The sequence below is a fragment of the Patella vulgata genome, chromosome 4 (genome assembly GCF_932274485.2).
Source record: "Patella vulgata chromosome 4, xgPatVulg1.2, whole genome shotgun sequence".
NCBI lineage: Eukaryota > Metazoa > Mollusca > Gastropoda > Patellidae > Patella > Patella vulgata.
The window spans coordinates 48,716,995-48,731,464 of record NC_065882.2 but is presented as its reverse complement, the minus strand read 5'-3'; the positions used below and the strand labels follow the sequence as shown (position 1 = coordinate 48,731,464).

At 37.4% G+C, this 14,470-nt stretch overlaps 1 protein-coding gene across 1 annotated transcript in view; it reads left to right on the top strand.

Moving 5' to 3' along the window:
• LOC126818876 (prelamin-A/C) overlaps window positions 1-3,431 on the top strand; it is a 39,245-nt gene extending 35,814 nt beyond the window's left edge. The window contains exon 11 of the mRNA XM_050546507.2: window positions 320-3,431. Coding sequence (XP_050402464.1) covers window positions 320-352 — 33 coding nt within the window. The 3' untranslated portion in view covers window positions 353-3,431. The remainder of the gene's footprint in view (window positions 1-319) is intronic.
• The last annotated feature ends 11,039 nt before the right edge of the window (window positions 3,432-14,470 follow it).

Below are 14,470 nucleotides of genomic sequence, written 5' to 3'. Positions count from 1 at the left end.
GTTTGAACCTATAGTGAAATGTTACACATTCTACACAGAAGGCTGTTGTTTTTTCCTCAGATCTTCTGTTTTGATATCCCAATAAATTTTTTTTTACAAATGGTAACTTGATGACTGTTTTTACAGAATCCAGGTCTAACATTTCATTCATTAATTTTAATAGATATTTAATGAGTGATGTTTTTGTTTGTATGTGTTCAGTTTGTAATTCCATATGAGCAGGGCAATTAGAAATAAAATGTGGTAATCTGTTTCACTTGTGTGAATTGCATTATCCAAATACAATGCATTTAATCATTATGTCCGGTCATATTTTCAGGTCCAAGATAAAGAAAAATGTGCTATTATGTAAATTGTTAACATATTGTACTTCTCTTCATCATATGAAGCAGCTGTAAAATGGTATAGGAGTGATCCATAGAAAGACATCTGAATTACAAATAGAAAAAGTAAACCTGTAGCTATATTTTAGATTAGGACATTCTTTAGGCTTTCTTTGCAGTCCATAATACTTTGTGATACTTGTACACTGTCTATATGTATATTTATTTCGTTTTCTTTTGTAATTATTTTAACCTTAGTGCAGAAAATGTATATATATATATATATTTAGAGTTAAGATCATGTACTGCCAATCTAATGAGTCACTACTAACCAGAAAACTTGTACAAATTTTATATCGATATCTTATTTTCTATGTACAATGGAAAGAGATAGTGACATTAAGTTAGCGATTTTATTTTGGTATTCATCCAAAACAACGATGATTAATATTTTACAAATTAAGTTTTGCTGCAATTGAACAATTGTGGGTCATTCTTTATTCTCTTTTATGAATCTCAATGAATTGTATTTTTATATGCCCACATTGGTTGTATATTGTTGTCGCCCCTGTCCAACTGATGTCAATTTATAGAAACTCATGAAAGCTCTGGGAACAAGGTGTCATCCAGTTGCTTGAAATTGATATGCATTGTTCAAATTAGGGAAACATAACGGCCTTTCAGATTTCAAGAATTTCTGTTATTTTTTTGATGTGGCCCTTGCTCACTTTGGAATTTAGTTGATGCTTTCAACAACAGAAGTTATCTTATCAGCTTTAAATTTATCTCCTATGTTTGGATTATTGCGCTGAATAACAGTTACAACTAATTAGTTATTGCCCTTGATTAAATGAATGATATAAAACAGCATAAAGATTTTCTTTTCATATGATAGAAATAATTCACTATGCGACAACCTTTAGGGACTGCTCTGGCAACTTACCCATAGCTGCTGTGTGCACATGTTTCATTGTCAGGCAACATACATAATGTACATACATTTCCTAGAAAAACATCTTTGTGCTAATTATGAGATAATAGGGATTATGTCAAAGATATGAATTTCGTTATTTTTAAATTGATTTGTCAGTCACAAAGTTAAGATAAAAGTTATTGGATGTAATGTCCAGTGAGCACAGTACACAATAAAATAAGAATATTGACTTATTGTACAAATTATTAGGTAATAGTAGAATTACAACCTTTATATCTCTTATTTGCTTTTAATCCAAAATAACTTGCCAACTGATATCTTCCTTTTTATTGACTGTTTTTTTTTTATGTTAAAGGACAGGTCAATGAAGTGAGAATTGAGTTAACGAATATTGCTAAGAATTTACAGCATTTTTTGAATGGAAAGACCACTTTGTGCTGTCTTTATTGAGGTTTTGTTTCACCTATAATTTATCAAAAATTTATTTAAATTCTTGGTGAAATTGAAAAGTTCATATAGTAAAATGCAAATTTATGGATCTGTTGATTCAGTGCCATAACGATTGATTTAATATATACAGTGTAAATAAAACTATAATCTGATTTCATAATTTCATTGTTGCATATCAAATAACATAAGCATACACTGTGTGTGCATATTGGTTCATTGAATTATCATAATAATAAAGCTGTACCATGTAACAGGGCCACAAAAGATCTAGAAACATATTCCGCATTCATTTACATTGTTATATTTTCTTGTGTTATAGAAAACGTTCTATATTTCTTTCATAATTATTTTTAAAAAAATATTTATACTTGTTAAATGTAAAAGGATATTCATTCATACATTCATTTATGTTTCTTTTGTATATCATTTTAAACATGTTCTAGAATTACTTATGTATATGATATTATGATAAAAAAAAAAGTACTACAGTGGATTCGGTCAATTCCGACATCGTACAGGATCGATACAAAATGGCCGCTTAGGCAGCATGTCGGAATACTGAATTATGCCGGAAGTACTAGATGTAGAGTACCAGAATCTGTAGAGGTTTGCCGAGTGTGTATTTGACGTGAGAAACTCAAATCAATTCCAAAACGCTCTCTTTATCAAATTATAGAGGTAATCAACAAAGACCGGCACATGTTTTATGCTCACAGATAATTGATTGGTGATTGCTTGTCGGTTAACACCCACTGATTGAAGGCCGGATTATCCAATGTTAATTCAACGCAAATCGTGTGACAGGAACAATGATTGAAGGCCGGATTATCCAATGTTAATTCAATGCAAATAGTGGGACAGGACAGCTGATTGCTGTCGCAATTCGGAATATTCAGAATCTGGACTACCCAAAACTCTTTTATTTGAAGTAATAAGGAAATCGGGACATGAAAATGATGATGGATTTCACAGCATGCCGTAGTATTCAGATGTCGGAAGTGACAGAGTCCACTGTATATAGAAATTAGTAAAAAATATTTAGGAAATAGATTTAGTGAAGTCATTTAAAATAGGTCTACCCGGTCTTGTGTACTATTAGAATATGTATAACTTTTATATACCTTAATTCTATAACCATTGATATCTCATTTTATTCTGTATTGTGTAAAGAGAAGTTGCTAAAGAGTACTACTCGAGAGGTTTTTTTTTAATTTGCTTTTATAATCAATTTATACATATATTTGCATTATACTTGTTTTAGCTTGCACAAGGAAAACTCTTTTTGTATAGCATAATTGCTCAGGTTCAGTGTAGCCTTGTAATAAAAGTCCAGTTATTAGTAAGGACGTGGAACAATGTAACATGCACAAAGTTTTGGTATACACTTGACCAATCCACCTTCAACATCTAGTAAAGCCTTTTCCTTTCCATAACTTTCAATTTAACCTTTAACCTAGGACATTACCTATTGAAGGAGATTACAAAGCTATTAGTAAACTTAACGATATAGGAAATTACTTGGTTATGTGTAGAAGAAAATGAACTAGTTTATGTAGAGAATAGTAATGTTTTATTGATATGATACTGGTAACAAATGGTTGTGTGATGTACTTATACCATCTAACATCAACAACGGGTACATATTTAGATAATCATATTTTGAAATCATGTTGATTTTTTTTTATCAGATCACTTTACACCCTTGAATAAAATCTTGAACAGAAGCAATGTCTTTTTCTTTATTTCATGGGAGAATAATGACCAGTTATATAGGGGAAAGTGTCCCCGGTTTGCTAGCTGTTTTACATTTAGACTGCTGATAATAAGCTTGCTGGCAGTAATTATGACAAAATTATTGTCCCACGCCTTTAGAAGAAAGCAGGGGACTATTAAAATGTGTTCATCCGTCTGTCACAGTTTTTGGGACATAACAACTCTGTTTTTAATTGAGGTAGAATGTTTAAACTTGATGTTGATGTTCATTAGGTGAATGTCTTGACTGATTTCAGTGATTAACAATTAAATAAGCTTTCCAAATATTATTAGTAAAAGTTGGCACAATCATATTAAAGGGGCATGCTCTCAACCTGAATATAGCCAATTTTCAACATTTTATACGTAAAGATAGACTGTTTTTTTTTTTCGAAGTTCAAATTTGGATCATCGTACAAAACTCTCAGCATTCAACTATACATATTCTAAAAGGTAATTAAGTAATCTTTCCCAATATTATTAGTAAAAGTTGGCACATTCATATTAAAGGGGCGCGCTCTCAACCTGAACATAGCCAATTTTTCAATATTCTAAATATAAAGGTGGACCTTGGCCATGTTTAGATTGAGAGCACGCCCCTTTAATATGAATATATATAGTTGAATGCTCAGAATTTTGTACGATGATCCGAATTGGAACTTCGAAAAAATACAGGTCTGTTCGGGTTGAGAGAGCGCCCCTTTAATATGATTGTGCCAACTTTTACTAATAATATTTGGAAAGCTTATTTAATTACCTTTCAATATATGTTTAGCTGGATCAAAATTTTGTACGATGGTTCGAATTTGAAACTCGAAAAAAATACAGCTCTATCTTTACATTTAGAATATTGAAAAATTGGCTACGTTCAGGTTGAAAGCGCGCCCTTTAATATGATTGTGCCAACTTTTACTGTTAATTTTGGGAAAGCTTGTTTAATTACCTTTCAGAATATATTTAGTTGTTGGATGCTCTGAATTTTGTACCATGATCCAAATTTTGATACGGAATATTAATTGTTCCGTTCAGAATATTGAAACATTGGCAAGTGTTCGGGTTGAGAGCGCGCCCCTTTAATATGATTGTGCCAACTTTTACTAAAAATATTTGGAAAGCTTAGTTAATAACCTTTCAGAATATATTTAGTTGGATCATCCAAATTTTGTACGATGGTCCGAATTTTGACTTAGGATATTAACAGTCTTTCCCTTTAAAATATTCTTAAAAATAGGCGATGTTCAGGTTGTCAGCGCGCCCCTTTAATATGATTGTGCCAACTGTTACTAATAATTTTTGGAAAGCTTGTTTAATTACCGTTCAGAATATATATAGTTGGATGCTCAGAATTTTGTACGATGATCCGAATTTTGACACGGAAAATTAACTGTCTTTCCCTAGAGAATATTGAAACATTGGCAGTGTTCGGGTTGAGGGCGCGCCCCTGTTATATGATTGCGCCAACTTTTACTAATAATATTTGGAAAGCTTATTTCATTACCTTTCCGAATATATTTAGTTGGGTCATCCAAATTTTGTACGATGGTCCGAATTTTGACTATTAACGGTCTTTATTTTAAAAATATTTGAATAAATTGGCTATGTTTAGGATGAAAGCGCACCTCTTTAATATTATTGTGCCAACTTTTACTAATAATATGTGGAAAGCTTACTTAAAGGCTCAATACCACTCTTGTTGTAACTGAATAATATGTCCCAATCTTTATTCTGGTCATCAAATTGTACTATTTTAGAATATTTCAATTAATTGATGATACAAATTTCATCTTAACACACCTTATTTAAAATTTTTGAAAAATTCAACATAATGGTTTGAAACGTCTAACGTAAACCTTTTCAAATGAAACTTTGATTTAAAAATATTTTCGGACCCTCTGGACAAGTAAAATGGGATGTAATGGATAATTTACACAACAGGTAGGACACTTAAACATCTAGTACTTAGATAGTCGAATCTGCCGCTAGGCGAATAGGTTGCCAATTTGTGTTCGGTGATTCGAGGCGGGGTTCCACACTGATCAGCAGTGAATATTCGCTAGGCCTCTACAATCATTGATAAGGATGACATTAATGAGTATCAAATATTAACTTTTTTCCACCGACAAATTAAATTCTAAAACATTTTTTTGATGTATTAGAAAAATAAATAAAGGCGTTTGACGTATTTGTAGGTAAAAATTATTCCTATTTAGTGTAAATGGGTATTAAAATGACTAACAGGCAGCATTCTGCCCGAAGCAGTAACGCTATTTAGCCAATGATTGACGCCGCGTGCTGTGACGGCACGTGTCAAAGGCAGTCATCTTTTACAGAGATATTAGAAGACTCGTAATTCTCTGTGAAACAGATTGGCAGGGTTCGTGGCTTCAATAAACAAGGGGTACGTCCACGCTGCATCAAAAAGCACTTTGGTGGCAAAATGTTTTGTATTTCACAGAGTCAAGGGATGAATAAACTACTAGAATATAAAAATCCAGAATCCTCCTATGCTGGTTTTTCGAGATATATTACCGTAAACGTACCAAATATGTTGGGGAATTCAATCGGATTAGGGTTGGCTCTTCTGCCTTCTAGCACGCTTCTCTAATGCCTCAGTGTCTCCATAGTTTTCATCCACTGTTCATCAATGAAGTTTTCACTTACCATTTTCCTTTCACCTCGTTAATCTTCCAAGATATCAAATTCGACTGAGGTCATTTTCACACCATGAAAACTTTCGAAGCGCTTTCTAACCTCTGTATCGTCATAATTTAATAGATATCAAACAATTGAGAATATTCAGTGTTAAATAGTTTAACATTCTCTTAATATACTGAGCGCCATGGAAAACGCATCACTTAGTTTTTCGTATAACAAAATGATCCTGTAAACATATCTTATTTATTTTGCTTCTTATTGTGAACAATATTCAAATGGGAACACATCAATAACAACACATTTGTACACTTATGGATCTTTAATCTGTAATCAACGGTACAAAGTCAGAGGGGTCAAAACCAAAAGTACGACACAGATGTCAGTAGCGCGTGTGTCCTCCACGGGCTCTTACGCACGCCGTGCAGCGACGTCGCATGGAATTTACCAATGTTTGAAAGAAGGCCTGGGGCAAATTGTTCCATTCTTGGACAAGAGCAGCTTCTAAAGCAGCAATGGTGTGCATCTGTGGTCTCCGATACAGACGGCGTCCAATCAATGGGTATTAAAATGACTAACAGGCAGCATTCTGCCCGAAGCAGTAACGCTATTTAGCCAATGATTGACGCCGCGTGCTGTGACGGCACGTGTCAAAGGCAGTTATCTTTTACAGAGATATTAGAAGACTCGTAATTCTCTGTGAAACAGATTGGCAGGGTTCGTGGCTTCAATAAACAAGGGGTACGTCCACGCTGCATCAAAAAGCACTTTGGTGGCAAAATGTTTTGTATTTCACAGAGTCAAGGGATGAATAAACTACTAGAATATAAAAATCCAGAATCCTCCTATGCTGGTTTTTCGAGATATATTACCGTAAACGTACCAAATATGTTGGGGAATTCAATCGGATTAGGGTTGGCTCTTCTGCCTTCTAGCACGCTTCTCTAATGCCTCAGTGTCTCCATAGTTTTCATCCACTGTTCATCAATGAAGTTTTCACTTACCATTTTCCTTTCACCTCGTTAATCTTCCAAGATATCAAATTCGACTGAGGTCATTTTCACACCATGAAAACTTTCGAAGCGCTTTCTAACCTCTGTATCGTCATAATTTAATAGATATCAAACAATTGAGAATATTCAGTGTTAAATAGTTTAACATTCTCTTAATATACTGAGCGCCATGGAAAACGCATCACTTAGTTTTTCGTATAACAAAATGATCCTGTAAACATATCTTATTTATTTTGCTTCTTATTGTGAACAATATTCAAATGGGAACACATCAATAACAACACATTTGTACACTTATGGATCTTTAATCTGTAATCAACGGTACAAAGTCAGAGGGGTCAAAACCAAAAGTACGACACAGATGTCAGTAGCGCGTGTGTCCTCCACGGGCTCTTACGCACGCCGTGCAGCGACGTCGCATGGAATTTACCAATGTTTGAAAGAAGGCCTGGGGCAAATTGTTCCATTCTTGGACAAGAGCAGCTTCTAAAGCAGCAATGGTGTGCATCTGTGGTCTCCGATACAGACGGCGTCCAATCTCATCCCAGACATGTTCTATCGGTGCCATGTCCGGAGACATGGCTGGCCAGTCCATACATTGATGTTGTTAGCAGCCAGGTAGTCCATACTAAAACGGGCGGTATGCGGACGTGCATTATCCTGTTGGAAGTGCTGAAGTTGTGGGTGCGCTCGAAACATCGGAACAACAATTGGTTGCAAGACATCATAGCGGTAGGCTACAGCATTAACGCGACCCCTGCAAATGTGTAGGGCGGTCCGGTGATGAAATGTGAAGCCTCCCCACACCATTACACTTCCCCCACCCCATCGATTCGTTTCGAAGACGCATCAGTCTGCAAGACGTTCCCCAAGACGTCTCCACACACGTTGACGGCCACCAGCGTGATAAAGATGAAAGCGACTCTCATCACTGAAGAGAACACTTTGCCAGTCTACTCTTCTCTATGTCTGGTGTCCTTGAGCCCATATCAAACGCCGCTGATGATCCCTGAGGATAGCTCCAACATAAGGTCGTCGTGCACGGAGTCCTACTTCTCTTAGACGACGTCTTACGGTGTTGGCACTTACTGGTCCTTGTCTTCCGAAGACTGCTGCACCTGTTCGAGTCGCTGGGTGGAATCTGTCACGCAGATGAGTGACCCGGATGTAGCGGTCTTGAGCCTGGGTTGTAACGCGTTGAGGACCAGGACGTTGACGGTCACGTGTTGATCTAGTAACTCGAACACGTTCCACCAACCTTACAATAGTGGACTGATGACAATTGAAGTGTCTGGCAATAGCACGTGTAGACATGCCAGCCCTGGACATTCCCATGGCTTCATTCCGTTGATTTTCAGTAAGTCTCGGCATCTCTAGCTCGATTCCGTCACACGTCCAACAACAAATTACGACAGATTGACGTTTCACAGTTCATGTACTGCACATGAAGTTGAAAACATGCTTTTAAAGGGCTCACACACAATGCTGCACTGCACGTGAATATTGGGTTTTCATGTGTATCTCGTGCACACGGGCCGATATTTTTTGCGTTTGGGAGCATTGTGTGAAACAATAGTTCATAGTATTGCATAATATTATACATACAAAACCACCTTGTAATAAAATATTTGGGAAAAAAAGTGATGCGTTTTCCATGGCGCTCAGTATATTTTTCATTTTTCCTTGTCTGGCGCGTATGGATGATGAGATTTTGGAATTTTGTGTAGAGAGTTAGTATATTATTCCTTTTGATACATTTAAATTATCACCCTCAGTTAACCCCCACTATCTTCAGGGGTGTGTACAGGGAGTTTGGGGGGGGGGGGGTCAGAAAAAGAAACAAATGTTCATACCTGGGTAGGGTAACTACAGTATGAGTATCAAATATTAACTTTTTTCCACCGACAAATTAAATTCTAAAACATTTTTTTGATGTATTAGAAAAATAAATAAAGGCGTTTGACGTATTTGTAGGTAAAAATTATTCCTATTTAGTGTAAATGGGTATTAAAATGACTAACAGGCAGCATTCTGCCCGAAGCAGTAACGCTATTTAGCCAATGATTGACGCCGCGTGCTGTGACGGCACGTGTCAAAGGCAGTCATCTTTTACAGAGATATTAGAAGACTCGTAATTCTCTGTGAAACAGATTGGCAGGGTTCGTGGCTTCAATAAACAAGGGGTACGTCCACGCTGCATCAAAAAGCACTTTGGTGGCAAAATGTTTTGTATTTCACAGAGTCAAGGGATGAATAAACTACTAGAATATAAAAATCCAGAATCCTCCTATGCTGGTTTTTCGAGATATATTACCGTAAACGTACCAAATATGTTGGGGAATTCAATCGGATTAGGGTTGGCTCTTCTGCCTTCTAGCACGCTTCTCTAATGCCTCAGTGTCTCCATAGTTTTCATCCACTGTTCATCAATGAAGTTTTCACTTACCATTTTCCTTTCACCTCGTTAATCTTCCAAGATATCAAATTCGACTGAGGTCATTTTCACACCATGAAAACTTTCGAAGCGCTTTCTAACCTCTGTATCGTCATAATTTAATAGATATCAAACAATTGAGAATATTCAGTGTTAAATAGTTTAACATTCTCTTAATATACTGAGCGCCATGGAAAACGCATCACTTAGTTTTTCGTATAACAAAATGATCCTGTAAACATATCTTATTTATTTTGCTTCTTATTGTGAACAATATTCAAATGGGAACACATCAATAACAACACATTTGTACACTTATGGATCTTTAATCTGTAATCAACGGTACAAAGTCAGAGGGGTCAAAACCAAAAGTACGACACAGATGTCAGTAGCGCGTGTGTCCTCCACGGGCTCTTACGCACGCCGTGCAGCGACGTCGCATGGAATTTACCAATGTTTGAAAGAAGGCCTGGGGCAAATTGTTCCATTCTTGGACAAGAGCAGCTTCTAAAGCAGCAATGGTGTGCATCTGTGGTCTCCGATACAGACGGCGTCCAATCAATGGGTATTAAAATGACTAACAGGCAGCATTCTGCCCGAAGCAGTAACGCTATTTAGCCAATGATTGACGCCGCGTGCTGTGACGGCACGTGTCAAAGGCAGTCATCTTTTACAGAGATATTAGAAGACTCGTAATTCTCTGTGAAACAGATTGGCAGGGTTCGTGGCTTCAATAAACAAGGGGTACGTCCACGCTGCATCAAAAAGCACTTTGGTGGCAAAATGTTTTGTATTTCACAGAGTCAAGGGATGAATAAACTACTAGAATATAAAAATCCAGAATCCTCCTATGCTGGTTTTTCGAGATATATTACCGTAAACGTACCAAATATGTTGGGGAATTCAATCGGATTAGGGTTGGCTCTTCTGCCTTCTAGCACGCTTCTCTAATGCCTCAGTGTCTCCATAGTTTTCATCCACTGTTCATCAATGAAGTTTTCACTTACCATTTTCCTTTCACCTCGTTAATCTTCCAAGATATCAAATTCGACTGAGGTCATTTTCACACCATGAAAACTTTCGAAGCGCTTTCTAACCTCTGTATCGTCATAATTTAATAGATATCAAACAATTGAGAATATTCAGTGTTAAATAGTTTAACATTCTCTTAATATACTGAGCGCCATGGAAAACGCATCACTTAGTTTTTCGTATAACAAAATGATCCTGTAAACATATCTTATTTATTTTGCTTCTTATTGTGAACAATATTCAAATGGGAACACATCAATAACAACACATTTGTACACTTATGGATCTTTAATCTGTAATCAACGGTACAAAGTCAGAGGGGTCAAAACCAAAAGTACGACACAGATGTCAGTAGCGCGTGTGTCCTCCACGGGCTCTTACGCACGCCGTGCAGCGACGTCGCATGGAATTTACCAATGTTTGAAAGAAGGCCTGGGGCAAATTGTTCCATTCTTGGACAAGAGCAGCTTCTAAAGCAGCAATGGTGTGCATCTGTGGTCTCCGATACAGACGGCGTCCAATCTCATCCCAGACATGTTCTATCGGTGCCATGTCCGGAGACATGGCTGGCCAGTCCATACATTGATGTTGTTAGCAGCCAGGTAGTCCATACTAAAACGGGCGGTATGCGGACGTGCATTATCCTGTTGGAAGTGCTGAAGTTGTGGGTGCGCTCGAAACATCGGAACAACAATTGGTTGCAAGACATCATAGCGGTAGGCTACAGCATTAACGCGACCCCTGCAAATGTGTAGGGCGGTCCGGTGATGAAATGTGAAGCCTCCCCACACCATTACACTTCCCCCACCCCATCGATTCGTTTCGAAGACGCATCAGTCTGCAAGACGTTCCCCAAGACGTCTCCACACACGTTGACGGCCACCAGCGTGATAAAGATGAAAGCGACTCTCATCACTGAAGAGAACACTTTGCCAGTCTACTCTTCTCTATGTCTGGTGTCCTTGAGCCCATATCAAACGCCGCTGATGATCCCTGAGGATAGCTCCAACATAAGGTCGTCGTGCACGGAGTCCTACTTCTCTTAGACGACGTCTTACGGTGTTGGCACTTACTGGTCCTTGTCTTCCGAAGACTGCTGCACCTGTTCGAGTCGCTGGGTGGAATCTGTCACGCAGATGAGTGACCCGGATGTAGCGGTCTTGAGCCTGGGTTGTAACGCGTTGAGGACCAGGACGTTGACGGTCACGTGTTGATCTAGTAACTCGAACACGTTCCACCAACCTTACAATAGTGGACTGATGACAATTGAAGTGTCTGGCAATAGCACGTGTAGACATGCCAGCCCTGGACATTCCCATGGCTTCATTCCGTTGATTTTCAGTAAGTCTCGGCATCTCTAGCTCGATTCCGTCACACGTCCAAAAACAAATTACGACAGATTGACGTTTCACAGTTCATGTACTGCACATGAAGTTGAAAACATGCTTTTAAAGGGCTCACACACAATGCTGCACTGCACGTGAATATTGGGTTTTCATGTGTATCTCGTGCACACGGGCCGATATTTTTTGCGTTTGGGAGCATTGTGTGAAACAATAGTTCATAGTATTGCATAATATTATACATACAAAACCACCTTGTAATAAAATATTTGGGAAAAAAAGTGATGCGTTTTCCATGGCGCTCAGTATATTTTTCATTTTTCCTTGTCTGGCGCGTATGGATGATGAGATTTTGGAATTTTGTGTAGAGAGTTAGTATATTATTCCTTTTGATACATTTAAATTATCACCCTCAGTTAACCCCCACTATCTTCAGGGGTGTGTACAGGGAGTTTGGGGGGGGGGGGGGGTCAGAAAAAGAAACAAATGTTCATACCTGGGTAGGGTAACTACAATTAACTTTTGGAGGGGGCCCCGAAATTTATACACTGCACGGCGCATCTCATTATCGAAGCGTAAATACACTTCCATTATAAGAAGATTATAGGTATTCACCAGTTTTCGTCAAAAAATTGTTTGTATGATGACAAAAATGGCTTAAACAAAAATAATGAAGTTAACGCCCATTTTGGCCTTGATCCTCCCCCCTCCCCACCCACACACACATACCCACCCAATGCCATGTTTTATGGAAGGGTATCTCTGCCAATATTAAATGCTCTGCTACAATGTCTTCTCCGTTAATTATATGTAAAAATTACAATGTACGAAGTCCTAATACCGGTAATGATAAAATCAAAATACCTCTAATAAGGCAAGAGTTAAATGTATAGGTGTATAGGATAAATATAGTTAAATAGTTAAATGTATAGGATAGGTGTTCCACAAGGATCTGTATTGGGACCTCTACTTTTTCTTCTATACATTCTTCCGATTGGTCAAATCATAAGAAGACATGGGGTACAAAACCACGGCTTTGCTGATGACACCCAAATATATGACTATTTTCAACACAACAACTATCTTGCTTCCAAGGATTCTATCAGTAGACTTGAGTCTTGTCTTAATGACATTCGAGGATGGATGACCAGAAATAAGCTAAAACTTAACGATGACAAATCTGAATTTCTTATCATATCATCAAAATCACAATCCAGTAAATTGTTTAAAGCGGATTCCATTCAGATCGGTGATTGCTCTATATCTCCCAAGAAGCAGGCTAAAAATCTCGGCTATGTTACTGATGAATTTATGTCCCCAGTTCCCCAAATCAATAGTATCATACGAAAAATGCATCATCAAATGAGAGCTATTTCGAGAATACGCTCTAATCTTAATACTGATGCTTGCCAGAGTGTTGTTAGAGCATTAGTAACATCGCACATGGATTATGCAAATTCTCTTCTATTAGGAGCACCAGAAACAGCTTTAAACAGACTACAAATAGCGCAAAACAATGCTGCACGTCTTATAACTAAAACACGAAAATTTGATCATATATCAGCTAAGTTACAGAAACTCCATTGGCTTCCAGTTCGAGCGAGGGTTCAATTTAAAGCTCTTGTGAATGTGTTTAAATCAATTTATTCTGACACCGCACCCAGTTATTTAAAAGAACTCTTTGATTTCTATACTCCCCAGCGATCCAACCTTCGTTCTTCAAGTGATCGTAGCATATTGAGGATCCCCAAATATAATAAGCGTTCTGGTGAATATGCTTTCTTCGTCAAAGCAGCAAAAATGTGGAATGATCTTCCAAAAACTCTTAGAGAGTCCTCTTCCATCCAGAGCTTTAAGACTAACTTAAAAACCTACTTATTTCAAAAATGTTTTTGAACTGTTTTGTTGTGAATGCGCTTAGAAACACTCAAGTGTAATGAAGCGCTATATAAATCGAACAATAATAATAATAATAATAAAACGTCAAATGTTAAGTGTCAAATGACAAAGGTTTTGTTAGAAAATGCTTTTATTGACGTGTCTACATTTTGCATCTCTCACATTACATTTTACATTTGCGCTCTGCAACATCATTTAATTGTCCTTCACGATTTCTACATAGCATTATATCAAATTTGGTGTGAAAGGATGGACCCTGTTGATTTTCAGTTCTGGAGTTGCCTCGAGTAAGTTTCCGAAAACATTTTGAGGTCTTATCGATAGGGCGAACCCTAAATTGACTTTCGGGTAGGGTGTGAAGGATTTGGGTCGGACAGGGTGAACCCTGTTGATTTTCAGCATTCTATGATTTTCTGTTTGAGAGTCTTTACGTGTCCGGAGAAGTTTGTGAACACGGCAGACATATTTTGCTGTCTTGGCTATATTTTTTGGGTGGAACGATTTACCCAATATTACCCAATACCACCCCAATACCACCTCAATATCACCACATACTACCCAATACTACAAGATAATGATGCAAAATAGACATATCATTTGAATTTTTTCAAAAAAAGAGAGTTATATCGCGAGAAATG